Source organism: Mustela nivalis (assembly GCF_964662115.1).
Source record: "Mustela nivalis genome assembly, chromosome: 6".
Classification (NCBI taxonomy): Eukaryota; Metazoa; Chordata; class Mammalia; order Carnivora; family Mustelidae; genus Mustela; species Mustela nivalis.
The window spans coordinates 14,758,539-14,774,263 of NC_139025.1; the positions used below are offsets into that span (position 1 = coordinate 14,758,539).

General features: G+C 40.5%; 2 protein-coding genes across 2 annotated transcripts in view; one reads left to right on the plus strand and one right to left on the minus strand.

Moving 5' to 3' along the window:
• DNAL1 (dynein axonemal light chain 1) overlaps positions 1-11,388 on the plus strand; it is a 38,275-nt gene extending 26,887 nt beyond the window's left edge. The window contains exons 6-8 of the mRNA XM_082733538.1: positions 863-989; positions 3,186-3,326; positions 6,430-11,388. Coding sequence (XP_082589664.1) covers positions 863-989; positions 3,186-3,326; positions 6,430-6,470 — 309 coding nt within the window. The 3' untranslated portion in view covers positions 6,471-11,388. The remainder of the gene's footprint in view (positions 1-862; positions 990-3,185; positions 3,327-6,429) is intronic.
• A 2,861-nt stretch (positions 11,389-14,249) lies between these two features.
• PNMA1 (PNMA family member 1) lies at positions 14,250-15,469 on the minus strand (the record flags this gene model as incomplete). The annotated part of the gene is made up of 1 exon (XM_082733531.1): positions 14,250-15,469. The coding sequence occupies one exon, from the start codon at positions 15,467-15,469 to the stop codon at positions 14,408-14,410; it is 1,062 nt and encodes a 353-aa protein (XP_082589657.1). The 3' UTR covers positions 14,250-14,407.
• Between the last annotated feature and the right edge of the window lie 256 nt (positions 15,470-15,725).

Consider the following 15,725-nt stretch of genomic DNA (forward strand, 5'->3'; position numbering starts at 1 on the left):
AGAGGAGGAAGCAGGCTCCCTGCTGAGCAGAGAGCCCAATGCGGGACTCGATCCCAGGACCCTGAGATCATGATCTGGCAGCAGCTTAACCCACTGATCCACCCAGGCGCCCTTTGTTGTAAGATTCTTCCAACTTCTTGTGTTTGAAAGTTTATGTAGTAAATACTGAAACAAAAAAACCCTGAAATTTAGACCTAGCTTTATTATTTAATAACATTGTGATCTTAGAAAATGCCTTTAAGCTCTCTATAATAGAAATCAAGTAACCTGCTTTGCCTATCTTAAATGGTATAAGGATCAAATAATAAAATGTACAGGGAAATAATTTGAAGTCTATACAGTTCAATAAAAGTGATAAAATATTGCTGTTATTTCCCCTTTTGATATTTCAGTAGCTATTCTTAGATCAGTTTGAAGAGAGGAAGAAAATGTTGTACTTGCCTTTTTATTTTTTTTTTAAGATTTTATTTATTTATTTGACAGACAGAGATCACAAGCAGGCAGAGAGGCAGGCAGAGAGAGAGAAGGAAGCAGGCTCCCTGCTGAGCAGAGAGCCAGATGCGGGACTCGATCCCAGGACCCCGAGATCATGACCTGAGCCGAAGGCAGCAGCTTAACCCACTGAGCCACCCAGGCGCCCTGTACTTGCCTTTTTAATGAGAAAATAACTTGCACATTGCCTTCAGCTCTCCTGCTAGTGGCCAGGTGTGTTTCAGTTCACTCTGAAGGCCATTGTCAGAGGAAAAGTAAAAAAACTTTTCCTCTGTCCCCTTTGTTTATAAGAAAGGGGACAGAGGAAAAGTTTTTTTAAAAGCTTGATGTTTAAAAATAAGCTTGTAAACCAAATTGCTTTCTTTTTCAGGAAGCAGTAGGGGACACATTAGAAGAACTATGGATCTCCTACAATTTTATTGAGAAGTTGAAAGGGATCCATGTAATGAAGAAATTGAAGATTCTCTACATGTCTAATAACCTCGTAAAAGACTGGGGTAAGCTGAAGCTGGCTCTTCATTGGCTCTTCTACCTCCTATTTATGGAAAATCGCCCAAATAGAGAACAAGATGCAAAATGGGGACATTTCTTTAAATGCACACAGGGTTCCAGCCTTTCAGCTGAATGCGTAAAATTTACATTTAAATATTTACTTAAAGTGATTATAATTGAATAGATCCTGGTCCTATTCATCATGGAAAAAAATTATTGTCCAAAAGCTGAATGGAATCAGATTTTTTTTAAAATTTTTTAAAAGATTTTATTTATTTGACACAGAGAGAGAGAGCACAAGCAGAGGGAGCAGCATGCATAGGGAGAGGGAGAAGCAGGCTCTCCACTGAGCAGGGAACCTGATGCAGGGCTCAATCCCAGGACCCTGCAATCATGACCTGAGCCAAAGGCAGCCACATAACCAACTGAGCCACTCAGGCATCTTGCAATAATCTTAAATAAAGTCTTTCTTTCCTAACTTTTGAATGGAATCAGTTTAAATTTAATAATTCTTGGATGGAAGATGTATTTGCCATCTATATGACTTCGTTTTCTTTTTTTGTTGTTGTTTTCTTTTTTCTTTTATTTTTTTCTTTATTTATTTTTTAAAGACATCAGATATTCTTTTTTTTTTTTTAAAGATTTTATTTATTTATTTGACAGACACAGATCACAAGCAGGTAGAGAGGCAGGCAGAGAGAGAGAGAGAGAGGAGGAAGCAGGCTCCCTGCTGAGCAGAGAGCCCTATGCGGGACTCGATCCCAGGACCCTGAGATCATGACCCGGGCCGAAGGCAGAGGCTTAACCCTCTGAGCCACCCAGGCGCCCCTTCTTTTTTCTTTTAAAGATTTTATTTATTTATTTGACAGAGATCACAAGTAGGCAGAGAGTCAGGCAGAGAAGCAGGCTCCCTGCTGAGCAGAGAGCCCGATGCGGGGCTTGATCCCAGGATCCTGGGACCATGACCTGAGCTGAAGGCAGAAGCTTTAACCTACTGAGCCACCCAGGCGCCCTGACTTTGTTTTCTTACAGTGTATTATTCATTCAGCATTTACTAAAGCCCTGTTCAGTGTTATGGACTGTGCCAGGCTCTTATATTATAGCTATTATAGCTATTACAGCTTATAGTTATTATAAGTTAATAATTATAAAACTGTAATGAGTTCTTCCATAGGTGTGTGAATGCAGTGCCTTGAAAATTCAAAGATGAGGGGTACTTGGATGGCTTGTTCAGTTAAGCTCTGGAGTCTTGGTTTCAGCTCAGGTCGTGATCTCATGGTTGTGAGATCAAGCCCTGCAGGGTCTGTGCTCAGCAGGGAGTCTCTTTCAGACTGTCTCCCTCTCCCTCTGCCCCTCCACCCACTCTCTCTATATATAAAATAAATAAATAAATCTTAAAAAGAATAATTCAAAGATGAGGGGCGGCTGGGTGGCTCAGTTGGTTAAACTTCCAATCTCGGGGTCGTGGGTTTGAACCCCACATCAGGCTCCACACTCAAAGGAGAGTCTGCTTGAGATTCTCTGTCTCCCTCTCCCTCTGCTCCCTCCCACACACTCAAATAAATGAATATTTTTTTTGATTTTTAAAATTATGTATTTATTTATTTATTTATTTTGATTTGACAGACAGAGATCACAAGTAGGCAGAGAGGCAGGCAGAGAGAGAGAGGGGGAAGCAGGCTTCCTGCTGAGCAGAGAGCCCGATGCGGGGCTCGATTCCAGGACCCTGAGATCATGACCTGAGCTGAAGGCAGAGGCTTTAACCCACTGAGCCACCCAAGCATTCCTCAAATAAAAATAAATAAATCTTTAAAAAAAAAGAACTCGAAGATGAGGGAATGGGTAGAGACAAAAGCAGTTTGACTTAACCCACACTGATACAGTACAGCATAGAGAAGACCTGCTACTGTCTTTGTGATTCTGAACCTCATCTCCTTTTCTTACCCCATCCTTAGGCTAGGGTAAAGATAGAAGAGGTATGTTTTCTTTTTCCTTCCCTTTCAATAATGTCTTCAGAGAATGACTTCATATGATATAATATCCCTTACTTTCTTCAAAATCTTAACCAACAAATCATTCTGAACGATTTGTCACACACTGAGGGTTCTGAATAGTCACAAACACATACTCGAGTTCAACCCCCAAAATTGTAACAGGACAACTTGGCATTTTAATATGGAATGTGTTCCTTGTACTTGTAGCTGAATTTGTAAAGCTGGCAGAATTGCCATGTCTGGAAGACCTGGTGTTTGTAGGCAATCCCCTGGAAGAGAAACATTCTGCTGATGGAAACTGGGTTGAAGAAGCCACCAAGAGAGTTCCCAAACTGAAAAAGCTGGATGGTGAGTGACTCTGGGCGAGGTTGGGACAATGCTTTTTGGGTATAGGGATTGAATTTGTGACGTGGAATAATGAAAAGGAACAAAACTAAAAAAGAAATAGCTTGTTCCTAATCTCCAAAGCCATTTCATTCCATAGGAAATTTTACAGTCCGGGGTCGAGCCAGGGTGAGATGAACACCTTCTAGCATACTAAGACTGGTATAAGGTCATCCCTAGACCAGAAACTTTCAAGAAAGCTGGTCTTGTTCTCAAGGCAGGTATTATTTTGCAGGATAACTAGACATAAATGGTAAGCAGTCGCTTTTTCACAGCTGGACCCAAATTGTAGTTTTCGCTCTACCCCCATCCTCTCATTTTAGTTAACCAATATTTAAGATAGGTGTCAATGTTTGTAGCTATCCCTGACTGATTGGGTTCAAGTTCCATTTCTCCCACTTAATAGCTTTTTCGTCATCGTGCTAGTTAATTTCTTTTCTTTTCTTTAAAGATTTTATTTATTTATTTGTCAGAGAGAGAGTGAGCGAGAGCGAGCACAGGCAGACAGAGTGGCAGGCAGAGTCAGAGGGAGAAGCAGGCTCCCTGCGGAGCAAGGAACCTGATGTGGGACTCGATCCCAGGACGCTGGGATCATGACCTGAGCTGAAGGCAGCTGCTTAACCAACTGAGCCACCCAGGCGTCCCTAGTTAATTAATTTCACCAAATCTTTTTCTTTTATAAGCTAAAAACTGGAAATGATAATAGTCCCAGACTTCTCTGGATCTTACCTCCTCCCAGGAAGTCAGGCAAGGATCCCAACTGTTCCAGAATCCACAGACTTCTCTCTTTCTGCCAGCCCAGGGAAATAACCTTTCTAATCTAAAGAGAATCACTAGCCCCCCTCCTTTATTTCCACATCATTCTGCATCTTCTCACAAACTGTCTTCCAGGAATCTTCTTAGGCCTTTCGAAGACAAAAGCCGGTAAATCTGATGGTCTTTCTCTACTTTCCACATGCCCCTGTAGCAGTGATCCAAAGCCAACTAGGCTACCTGATTGAATGGAGAGAAAGAAAAATATTTAGAAGAAACAAATAAGCAATATCCAACTACGTAATCATCATCATCATCATCCCATGTACCAAATACATATTTGCCCTATTGTCTTTTTTTTAAAGATTTTTAAAAATTTATTTGACAGAGAAATCACAAGTAGGCAGAGAGGCAGGCAGAGAGAGAGAGAGGAGGAAGCAGGCTCCCTGCCGAGCAGAGAGTCTGATACTGGGCTCGATCCCAGGACCCTGAGATCGTGACCTGAGCCGAAGGCAGAGGCTTTAACCCACTGAGCCACCCAGGTGCCCCTGAACTTTAGCTTTTTAACGTTCACCTTTGGTTGGATTCTAGAAACCATTTAAAGTCATTTGTCTTCTTTCAGGGTTGCCTACAGGAAATAAAACCCTTCCCTTAAAAATGGAACAGAACGCCCCATGTAGACCTTGAATAGACCAAGCCACATTGTAGGCTTTTGGACCAAGTATTGACCTCAAGCCAATCCAAACAGCCCCTAGGAGAACCAGCTTAGTCTACCCTAGTAGAATAGACCAGAACAGAGATAGCTACAGCTGCTCATTTGCCTACTTTTGCTTCTCTTCTGTTGCTTATAAGCAGAACTGGGGAATCTTAAAAAGCTAAAATGAAAAGAATAATGCCAAATATTAGTGGGACATGGAGAACTAGAACTCTCAGACCTTGCCAGATGGTGATGTAACTTGGTATAACCACTTTGGAAAACTGGCATTATCTATGAAAGCTCTACGTACATATCCGTTATGACCCCACTTTTCCTCCTAGCTATATACCCAAGAGAAAAGGATATATATGTTTACCAAATGACGTGTATGAGAATGTTCATAGCAGAACTATTTTAATAGCTATCAATTGGAAACAACCCAAATGCCCATCAACAATAGAATAAATTATGACATATTCATACAATGTAATATTAAACAGCAATAAGAAAGAATGAACTACAAATTTCACACAGTATAGATGGGTCATGCAAACATAATGTCGAGTAACAGAAGCCAGACACAGATTGTATATTATGCCATCCTGTTCATATCAATTTCAAAAACAGGCAAAGTAACCTGTGGTGTTGGACATTAGGATAGAATAAGCCTTTTGTGGGGGATAGTGAATGGAAGTGGACGGTTCTAATAATGTTCTCTACCTAATCTGGTTGCTGATTACCAGATGTGTTCACTTTGTGTATATTTATTGATCTGTAGTTTTTGTACTTTGGATGTTATACTCCAATAATACGTTCACTCTCCCCCTGCAAAAAGATGCTGTGGGGAGTGCAGAGGGATGAAACTCTGCTTGCTGACATAAACAACATAAATGTTGTGTACGGAAGGATCACAGAGGAAGAGGCAGTGGATTGGTTTCTTACTAAGGGTGGGGTTTAGATGGAAGGCGAGTTGTGGGACATTCCAAAATGGAGGAACTCTGTCGAACAAGGCTCCAGGGGTAAGAGTGTGCACCGTGAGTTTGGGAGACAGTGAATTGATCAGTTTAGCTGGTGCAGAAGGTGACTGTCTGAGGAGTTAAGACAGAACAGTGGATCAAGGTCAAATTGTGGGCAGGCTTCAAATGCCAGTGCTCAGAGATGGGTGGCCCTTGGCCCAGTGACAGCCTGCAGATGTGTCCCCGCCCCCAAATTTGTCCCTATTGTTTAATATTTGGGAGAATAATATAAAAATTCAGATTTCTGGCAACACTGGGATTGTATTTTTATTGTGAAAAATGAAGAATATTTCTTTGTGTTTAACATACAAAGTTTTTACTGTGGATCAGGCTTTATTTTTCTGCCTGGCACCTGTAACCATTTCATGTGCAACTCCGTATTTAGGGAGCCATATTCATAAGTACTTATATTAATCCATTTGAGAATTTCCCTGAGGGGCTTTTTGGATAATTTGAAATTAAGATTATTTTATGAAATTATTTTTATTATGGCACACTTCCTAGCATCTCATAGCTTCTCAAGTTAATAGGAAAATATTTTCATTTAGAATTTTAACAGTCTTTTGAGAATGACCAGAAATAATTTTCTTTTTCATTTTAGGTACCCCAGTAATTAAAGAGGATGAGGAAGAAGATAACTAACACCACGTTTTCTGCTTTGTGTTAACTTATTTAAATGTCATAAGAACAATAGATAAGTTTTGTATAATTGTCTATTTTAAAGATTCTGTGTGGGGCAAAAGGTTCTTCAGATAAAACAAATCTCTCATTCCTATCTTTTTTTTAAACCTATTGTTTCTCCCCCCAAACGGTAACACCAACTTCATTCATCCTAGTACTTTTTTTAGAAACTCAAATTCTCAGTTTTTTGTCTTCAGTCCCAGTTATGTACTTATGTGGCCCCGTCTACAAAACTTTTATAGACCAGTCATTTTTAACAACAAAGAACAACAAATACTGTTCTTTATTCATCTTGTTTAGGTTTTTTTTTTTTTTTCCAGACCAGGCATTTAAATATATATACTTAACTTTTGAATCTGTAGACCATCTTTCCTGAAGGTCCATGTCCTTATGACTCAGAAGCACAAATGTGTTATGCCTTTGGTTCAGAAGGCACCACAGTGACAGGAGGGGTTCCTCTTAGAAGAAATACAAAGCAGCCCTAGAACAAAGACTCCCAAAGCCCAGTTGGAAAAGCTGTGGTGAAAAAGGAAAAATTAATATCTTGGAGGCCTTATAGCCCATGTTATATTTACTTACTTGTTTTTCTAAAAAACATGTGCATTGTCAACTGGAATTTGGCTTGTGTTTGCATGCCTGGCCACTTGAGTCACTGTGCACAGTCAGTCATGCTGTGGTCCGGGTCAGTGGTGAAAATGATGGCCATGATCATTCCTTTGACCACTGCTGTGGTCATGTTATTCATGTGGACCTGACTTTAGGCACACTTTTTGGTTTATAGTCCCTTATATGTTATATAAGGGAATATATGTAAACAGTAGTTATATTTGAATTCCTAGTGTAAATGTTGGCTATTCATATATATCAAAATTTTCTCCAATAACTTTGTTCTGTTGACCCTCATGTTGGGAGAAGTGGTTGCTATAAATAAGAATATAGAGCCTAAAAGACTGCATCTGATACCTTTCAGTAGATTAAATTTAGAATCTCAAAATATATTTTTAGAATGTTTCTAAGTTAGACAGCTCTTAAAATGAATTATGTAAGTGATTATGGAGGGAAAAGAGAAGAGGTATTTCATTATGGGATCCCAGACAAATGGCAACATTTTTGAAGATTGCCTTCTCTATGAAGCATGGTAGGTGACTTAACCTCAAAATTGCAAAGCAATAGTTGGATACAGAGCTTAGAATTTGTAAGGAAAAAAAAAAAATCTTTTTGGAAAGTACCAGGTATAGTAGTCAGTAGTCAGTAACCAGAGGAAGTTCATAGCAAGTCATGACTGAATCACAGATTGCAGAAAAGAAGTCAGAGACGCTCTGCCAAATTGTGCCTAAAGTCCCTCAACCAGAGACTGATTCTTATTTCCCCATTTACTTGTGTAAAATCAGTCAGAGGGGAGAGTCATTTTTTAGAAAAGTGATTGCATAGTCCTAGCTTTCAGAAAATTTCAACTATCATTTAAGTGGGAATTACATGAGTTCTCTGAGTCACTCTGATCTAAAGGGACCACTGCTTTGACAATCAATACTAAGTATAAACAGCAAGAGGAAAAATGAGTCCAACACTTTTTTTAGCTTCCTTTTTGTTCTTCCTCATAATCTGATAGGAAGAAATCTTTACTCTGGCTTATACATTCAAAGACTTTGGGTACTTCTTTTGTGAACTGTAGACAATGAGTATTCCCCGTGTGATGTTTAAGTCCCCCAAACTAGGAGGGAAGACGATCTTCTTCTGTTGTAGTTCAGTTGTAGTTCACACTTCACCCAGTAGGCAAGCTTGAAGCCATTTTACAATTTATGGATATATTTTCAAAAGTTACTCTGGAAGTGAATGTAATAGGAAGGGATGCCTTTATATTGAATCTGTAAAATGGCTTACAGTGTTGGTGTGTGGTTTTCTGAATTTTATAATATGGAAACTAATTTTCTCAGCTTCTCCTTGTTTCTTAATGTCTTTAATCACTGATAGTTCTCAAAGAAATGAAAGGTGCTTTTCTGTGTCCATTTCACACAAAATTCATATTTAGTTTCAGCAAATATTTGAATGACTTCTATGCATCCATTTCATGGAGTTAAAATCAGAATCCATGCCATTAGAAAATGGAAGATAGGATGTATGAGTACGTTCTGAACATTCTCTCCAATCATTCCTTAAATCATCTTTACTGGAAAATTTAGCGGATACTAAATCCCTTTGGTTTATGGATTATATACTTGACCTACTTGGAATGGCTTTTCTCTGTGCTTCTGGTTTAAAGCATTATGCCATTTTAGTGGCTCATTTAAATTTCTTCTATTCTCATAATGATGGTAGAGCTCTAAAATCAGTTCAGTATTTTAACTTTTCACAGGTAACTTGATTTTAGTCTACAAAGAATTCAACTTTTCTGTGTTCCCTAACTCTAAGCTTATGGGTATATTACCTGGTCAAGACCTTGAAAGGTTTTTGTGTTCTCTGTTCATAGGATTTTATTCCTTTAAATCAGAGTTTCTCAGTCTTGGCCCTATTAACACGTTGGGTTGGATGATATTGTCCTGTGTATTACAGGATGTTTAACAACATATCTGGCTTCTCCTCACTAGATGCCAGCAGTACCCCCTGCTTAGTTGTAACAACCACAAATGTCTTCAGACATTACCATCTGTCCCTTCTGGCAGGGGCATAGGAGCAAATCTGCCCCTGGTGAAGAACCAGTGCTTTATACTAACATTCCTTTTGTCCAGGGTGCATTATTTTCACTCCATTGTCATATATGCCACCTCAGTTATTATATGTGAGAAGGTGCCGTATTTAATAATCATGGGTGCAACGAAAATGGTCCTTGGTGTTTTTCTCTTTGGTAATGGTCATTTTAATAATTTTCATATAACACTAGAAACTCAGGGCTGGAAGGTTCAGCTTATATTTTTCAGCAGGGTCTCAACTTCTATTTCTTAGCACTCTTGCTTTTCTTAGGACAGTAATTATTAACCTACCTCTCTATCACTCTAACAGAACTCAACTTTATGGTAGATTTTTCTTTATCTCTAAAGTTGAACTTTCTGAGTGTGCTTTTAGAAAATGGATCATTCTTTAAGTGTTCATTCTTTAAATGTTCCTTCATTGTCCACTAATGCATAGAATTTTCCAGACTGTAGCAGTCATTAAATACTGTAGACACCAGTTTTGAATGTGATCAGAGGAATGTCTGATCATGATGGTCACTAACTCGGTATAGTTATAAGATACTTAAATGTGGTTCTTGTGAGGAAAAAGAAATTTTGGCTTGAATAGACACTTCTTCTAATACCTTTTACCAGTGGTCTGAAGTAGAGTAACAAGGAATAAGAAATGAATCTTAACTGTTGATTTATTCTCAAAATCGGTGATGTGTAAGTGGAATGGAAGATTGTTTATCTCTCTGACCCAGAATCTTCTACCTGGGTTTTTCTTAAGATTAAATGGAAGAAGTGTAGGGTCTATAAAGTTTGGATTTAATCATTAACTTTTAAAAATTGATGTGTGTGGGGGGAGAGGAGTGTCAAAGTATCGATTATATGAGTAGTTAGTGTCTCTCGGACCACAGTCTGTCAATTTGTGAAGACCTTACTTTGTAAGTATTGGTAAAGGGAGGAAACTAATTTCTGAACTGAAAGTTATTCTTTAACTGAAATTTATTCCTTTGACACACATTTTCTTTATTTAGGCTGCTTAATGGGTCTGTGAAAAATTAAATATAAAGCAAGATTCAGTGTAATGGATTTGGTACTTCCGTCACAGCTAACTTGACCGTATTCCTTTATCTTCACTCCAGCATGAGGTTTTGGTTTTTGTTTTTGTAAAACCATAAAATAGGCACAATAAAAAAAAAAGGGGGGGGTGTGCTTAAAAAAAAAATCACTGAACTTTCAGAAATCCCACATCTAAATCTCTATCCCTGCCTTTTTATAAGCTAATGACTACAAAGGAAGAAAACTGAAAGAAAAAACTGAGACAGAGTCTTACTTTTTTCCTAAACTAAGAAAAATTTTCTCTTGCCACTTGGAGAAGTCATAACTGGATTCTAGTAAATTTCCCATATTGGGCTAAAATAGAGGGGAACCAGCCAACCAAATTCTGATCCAGCAAATTTAACAAGGGAGTGGGAGAGAATGAACTATTTTGCAGTAGATTTGCACTTTAAAATTATAAACTGGATGTTGGTGGAAAGTACTCCCAAAGGGCAGATAGGTAAATACCTAGCCTGCACGTGGATATTGGAGAATCCAACTTCATCCTTGCTCGTTCTAAGCCCACCTGCGCAGTAGTTGTCTGTTGACATAATCAGAGTCAGGATTTCCCTGTGTCCCTTGTTGGTGTCATCTTCCACATCCGCTACATTGACAGTCGTCCCTCTGGGGAATGTGTCAAGTAGAATCCTCTCAGAATAGAAACTTCGTGAGTTATCTTTCCCACATCTAGATTTGCAAAATTAATTTAGATGTTGGTTAAATTAAGTTGTGGCTCATGTTACAAGGGTGGGAAGTTCTTTGCTTCTTGGATCTGTCACAGGGTACCTGCCTCTGAGGTGCTATCGCCTAGAGGGATCTGTTCCACAGGACTGGCGAGTCAGTAGCTATGGAGAATATGCATACAGCTAGCTACTTCTCCCAGGGTGTCAGTCGTGATAACGAGCATCATTCCAGAATCTTTGGCTTCTAGAACCAATTCCATTCTGAAGAACATTTTAACATCTATTAATACTTTGGTAATAATCTTTTATATGCAGGAATTTTGTAGCATGACTTTATGACTAAACTTATTGTGTTAAATTATTTAGAAATGTTGAGTTTCTGAATGTTATTTTGTGAGACATGTTTTAAAATAGTAATAAATTGTGTTATTTTATAAAAAAAAATAATTTGTATCTTTTTTGGTTATATGACCCATTAGTTTTAGCTAGTACAGAGCAACGACTTCCAATGACATTCAATTCTGAAGAAATTTGGTCTTTGGATCAAACATTCCACAGAGCTTATGTGCGTGTGCATGAGAGAAGCGGGGGAGAGATTGACTCATTTCTTTATGCTTTTTTTTTCCCCCTATAGGACAGTCTCCTCTCCCAGTTTTCTAAGTGTTCACCATAAGTTCTCTGGGCACCGTTTCAATGATTAGTATCCTGGAAAGAGTGCTTCCCAAGAGAGCAAGTTACTACTGCACGTGACAAGTCCTAGTCTTCTCCTCACTAGTGGTATGGGAGGTTAAGATTGGTTAAGAGGCCCCTGATGTGTGGTCTGGAATAACCTGACATTGGCCAGCCCCTTTGTGATACACAAGAAGTAGGGAAGAGCGTAGCATTTCCCTACGGAATTTCCATACGGAATGGCCGTAACATTATATGCTGTCTCAGCACGTATTCTGCACTATCAGCTGAATATAATTTTGGTCTCAGAATGGTACTGTAGTGCAGTTTCTACTTATTTATTCCACAGTTTTTTGGTTTTAAGGATGTTTCTTGCTGCTGTCCTCCTTTAAAAAGCAGATTTTAGTCTCTGAGCCTATAAAGAGAAAACTTTAATTCAGATTAGAAACAGCTGATTACTTTTAGTTCATTATTTTCTAGACTAAAGGGTGGATGTCTAGAATCCTGACATGTATACTGTTATATGTATGTATTAAATATATATGTATGTATATGTAGATATATAATTGTTATATATAATAAAAGAATCCTAAGTAATAACCCTCCTTTCTAAAATTTAGTCAACTCTGCAGCTATAAGAAGGTGTATCCCTATGTACAGACGTAGAAAGATGCCTGCAACACTGGGTGAAAAAAATGAACTCATTATTTTTGTTATGAATGTAGTATGTGTGGGTGAGAATGTGTGTATATGTGTGGTGGCCGGTTGGTGTGAAGCGGCAGTGGGAGCACATGTGTGTGTACGTGTGGAGAGACGGGAACGTATGGTTGCAGTGGAGACTGCTGCAGTGTATGCATGGGGGTAGGGACGGAGTGCTGGGGGGGAGGTGGGAGTGGCTGTGTGTGTACAGGTAAGATTCTAAGAAGTAAGTGGGGTGTGTGTACCCAGTGCCATGCCACCAAGATGATGGGAATGAGTTGGGGAGTGGAGGAATGAGGCCATGTTTGGTGGGGGAAGCGAAGACTCGGTATCTGTTGTGAGGGTCAAGTATGTGGAGATCTCTGGAGAGAAGATTGTGAGCGTGGAACAGACCTGACATGGCAGATGAGGACATAAGTGAGTATGCAGAAATATCTGTAGACTGTATATCAGTATTAGCCTTTATAAATAATTTTTTGCCTTATGATTGTTAAATAGATTGGCTATAATTTTAAAGCCTTGTTACTAGGGGAAAACCCCACTGAACTCTTTATGTTCATGTAACTATTTCTGGATTTATTGGGATCTCAAGACAAAACATCTTCAGTCACTGATTCTCTTCAGTCAAACATGTTTTTTTTTTTTTTTTTTAAAGATTTTATTTATTTGTCAGAGAGAGAGCGAGTGAGAGCAAGCACAGGCAGACAGAGTGGCAGGCAGAGTCAGAGGGAGAAGCAGGCTCCCTGCGGAACAAGGAGCCCGATGTGGGACTCGATCCCATGACGCTGGGATGATGACCTGAGCTGAAGGCAGCTGCTTAACCAACTGAGCCACCCAGGCGTCCCAGCAGTCAAATATGTTTTTAAACTGTCCCTCTTTATACCATTTTCATATAAAAGGACTGCTATAAATCTGAAACATTCATTTTAAACAGGTATGAGGAATTCCTGTAGCAAAACATTTTTACCTGAAAAGGGATTTAAAAGGGGAGAAAAAGCATTGCTAGATAGCATCCTGAGCCTCATTTCAGGATTTCCTAACATTGTATGGTAAGTTAATATTTACTTATATCTATTTAGCCTTCTAACATTTTCCTGGTAGAAAACGTGCAAAAATGGAATACATTAAAAAGTTCTGCAATTTAAACTTAACGTAGTATGCTATAAAGCTTAAAGATAAAGTAACTGGTTTGTTTGTCTGTTTGTTTTAGTGACATGGGGAAGTCTTCCTAAGAGAATATAGAGCTTAATTACAATGAAATTTTGTATACATGTCAGAAAAACAACAGAATTTTTTTAAATTCTTTTATTCATTTACATGTATTTTGATAACTTCAAATTTAGAACACTTAGAATCAGCATGAACAAGAACTACTATTCAATGACAAATATTTGAAATGGGGGAACAGATACTGTAACCGGTTCTTATTAACCTCCCCATGCAATTTATATCTGTATCTTGTACAGAGAAAAATTGATTTACATAATTCTAGAACTGCAGTATTTTTCTAACACCCCATTCCATAGTCTCAGAATACTCTTCAATTAAACTGATCCAGATGTTTCAAGATGAAAAGTAAGAAATTCGCTTTGTTTGAATAACTAAGTAGCATCTAATTAAGTCACGTTTCTTTCCATTAATGTAAATGAGGAGCAATTTACTGTAAACACAAAAAACTATTCACGGTATTAGTTAACAACAGCTCCTGTATTTACTGAACACTTCTCGCGTTTGCCAGGCCCTGCGCTGAACATCTGAACATGCAATTTCACATTTAATTGCCTCAATGGGACATGTCACGAATTCACATGTTTTTTTACAACTGAAGTTTGCCACAAGGACAGCTGAGCTCCTGCGGACAGGTCTGTATTCGGCACTGCAGCCAGTACCACTCCCTTTGGAGCAGGGCAGGGTGCTCACTGGCGAGGCGGTACTAATGTTACCCGAATACCCAGGCCTGACTCCCTCCACCCCCCCCCCCCAAACAAGAGAACATGGCGAAGTCTTCACAACTAAGAGACACACCTGTAAGACAGCACGGAGACAAGGAAATCGGCTGTGATCTACATCTGTACTACAGCCCCACTCCAGGGCCTCAGAAGTGCCCCTCCAGGCCTAACTGCAGGAGGGCAACCTCAGCCTCCTCCTCCTCCTCCTTGGCCTCCTCCTCCCGGATCTGCACCAGCAGCTGGAAGAGGTTAGGGGCAGGCCCTTCCCCAGCCCCCGTCAGCCACAGCTGCCTTCGGATGGCCCCGCTGTGGTTGGCCCCTGCAATGACCTGTTCCAGGCGGGCCTGGTTCACGTTATCCTTATCTATGGCCCCTTTCTCCACCACCTTCTGCAGAAGAGGCTCCAGACGAATGACATAGGCAGACAACTTCTCTCCCGGGTTCTGGTAAGTGTTCAGAAATCTGACCTGCGCATCCCTAGAGCTCTCCACGCTGCCAAACACCTGCTCGAGCGCCTTCAGGCATTCGGCAGTGGTTATGGAAGGGTTGTTAGTCTTGAGGATGCGGATGACATCAGCGGCAGGGCCTCTAAGACTCTCCATCAATCGCCGCCTCTTTTCTAAATCAGACACCTGCCACTCCTCTAAAACCTCATGAGTGTGTTCGAGCCAGGGATCAAAGGTCTCCTCCCCGGGCCCCGGGATGTCCCTCCCCGAGAAGAGCGTCAGCTTCTTGTACCATATGGACTCAACAAGAGGCTGAATAACGTTATCCAAAATATAGTTTAGCATCTCTGCAGGCATATCTGGGCCTGGGGCGGGAGCGGGGTTCTGAAAGCCAAGGACGCGGGCAACATCTTGCACGGTCCACCCCTCTCTCGCCAGGAAGAGGTGCAACCTTTCTAAAAACTCAGCATCGGAAGTCGGGGGTTTAAAGACCACTTTCCAGACCCCTCCTTTCCCCGGCATCTCCCTGGGGATCGCGGCGTAATCGACAGCGCCAGTGAGCTCTAACAAGGCTGCTTTCGCATTCTCTTCCCTCCAAAACATTCTCCCAAGCACTCGATAGGGCACCTGAGGCATCGCAGCCTGGAGGGTCTCCTCGATTTCAGCCTCATCACAGTTCACTGGGATCCCCCAGACCAGCAGGGCTCTCTGGGAGTTCACATCCATCCCCCTGCACCAGTCTTCCAACAGTGTCATCGCCATTTTCCCAACTATCACGGGCCCCAATTCTATAAATACGGATTAGGCTGTGTCTGCCTGTGCTCTAGGACTCAGAACAGCTGCTGACACTCGCCCCAATATGCCCGAGGGAGGCAAGCTTCACGCGATCACAATTAACAAATGACACCAGAATCCTGCTCTTGTCCTTTCGCTGCCCGCCCCCCCAAGTCAGTCCGTCGGCTCGTTCTCGGAGCGAAGCCTCGGGGAGGCTGAGGCAGTCGGTCACGCGTCCGCCGCC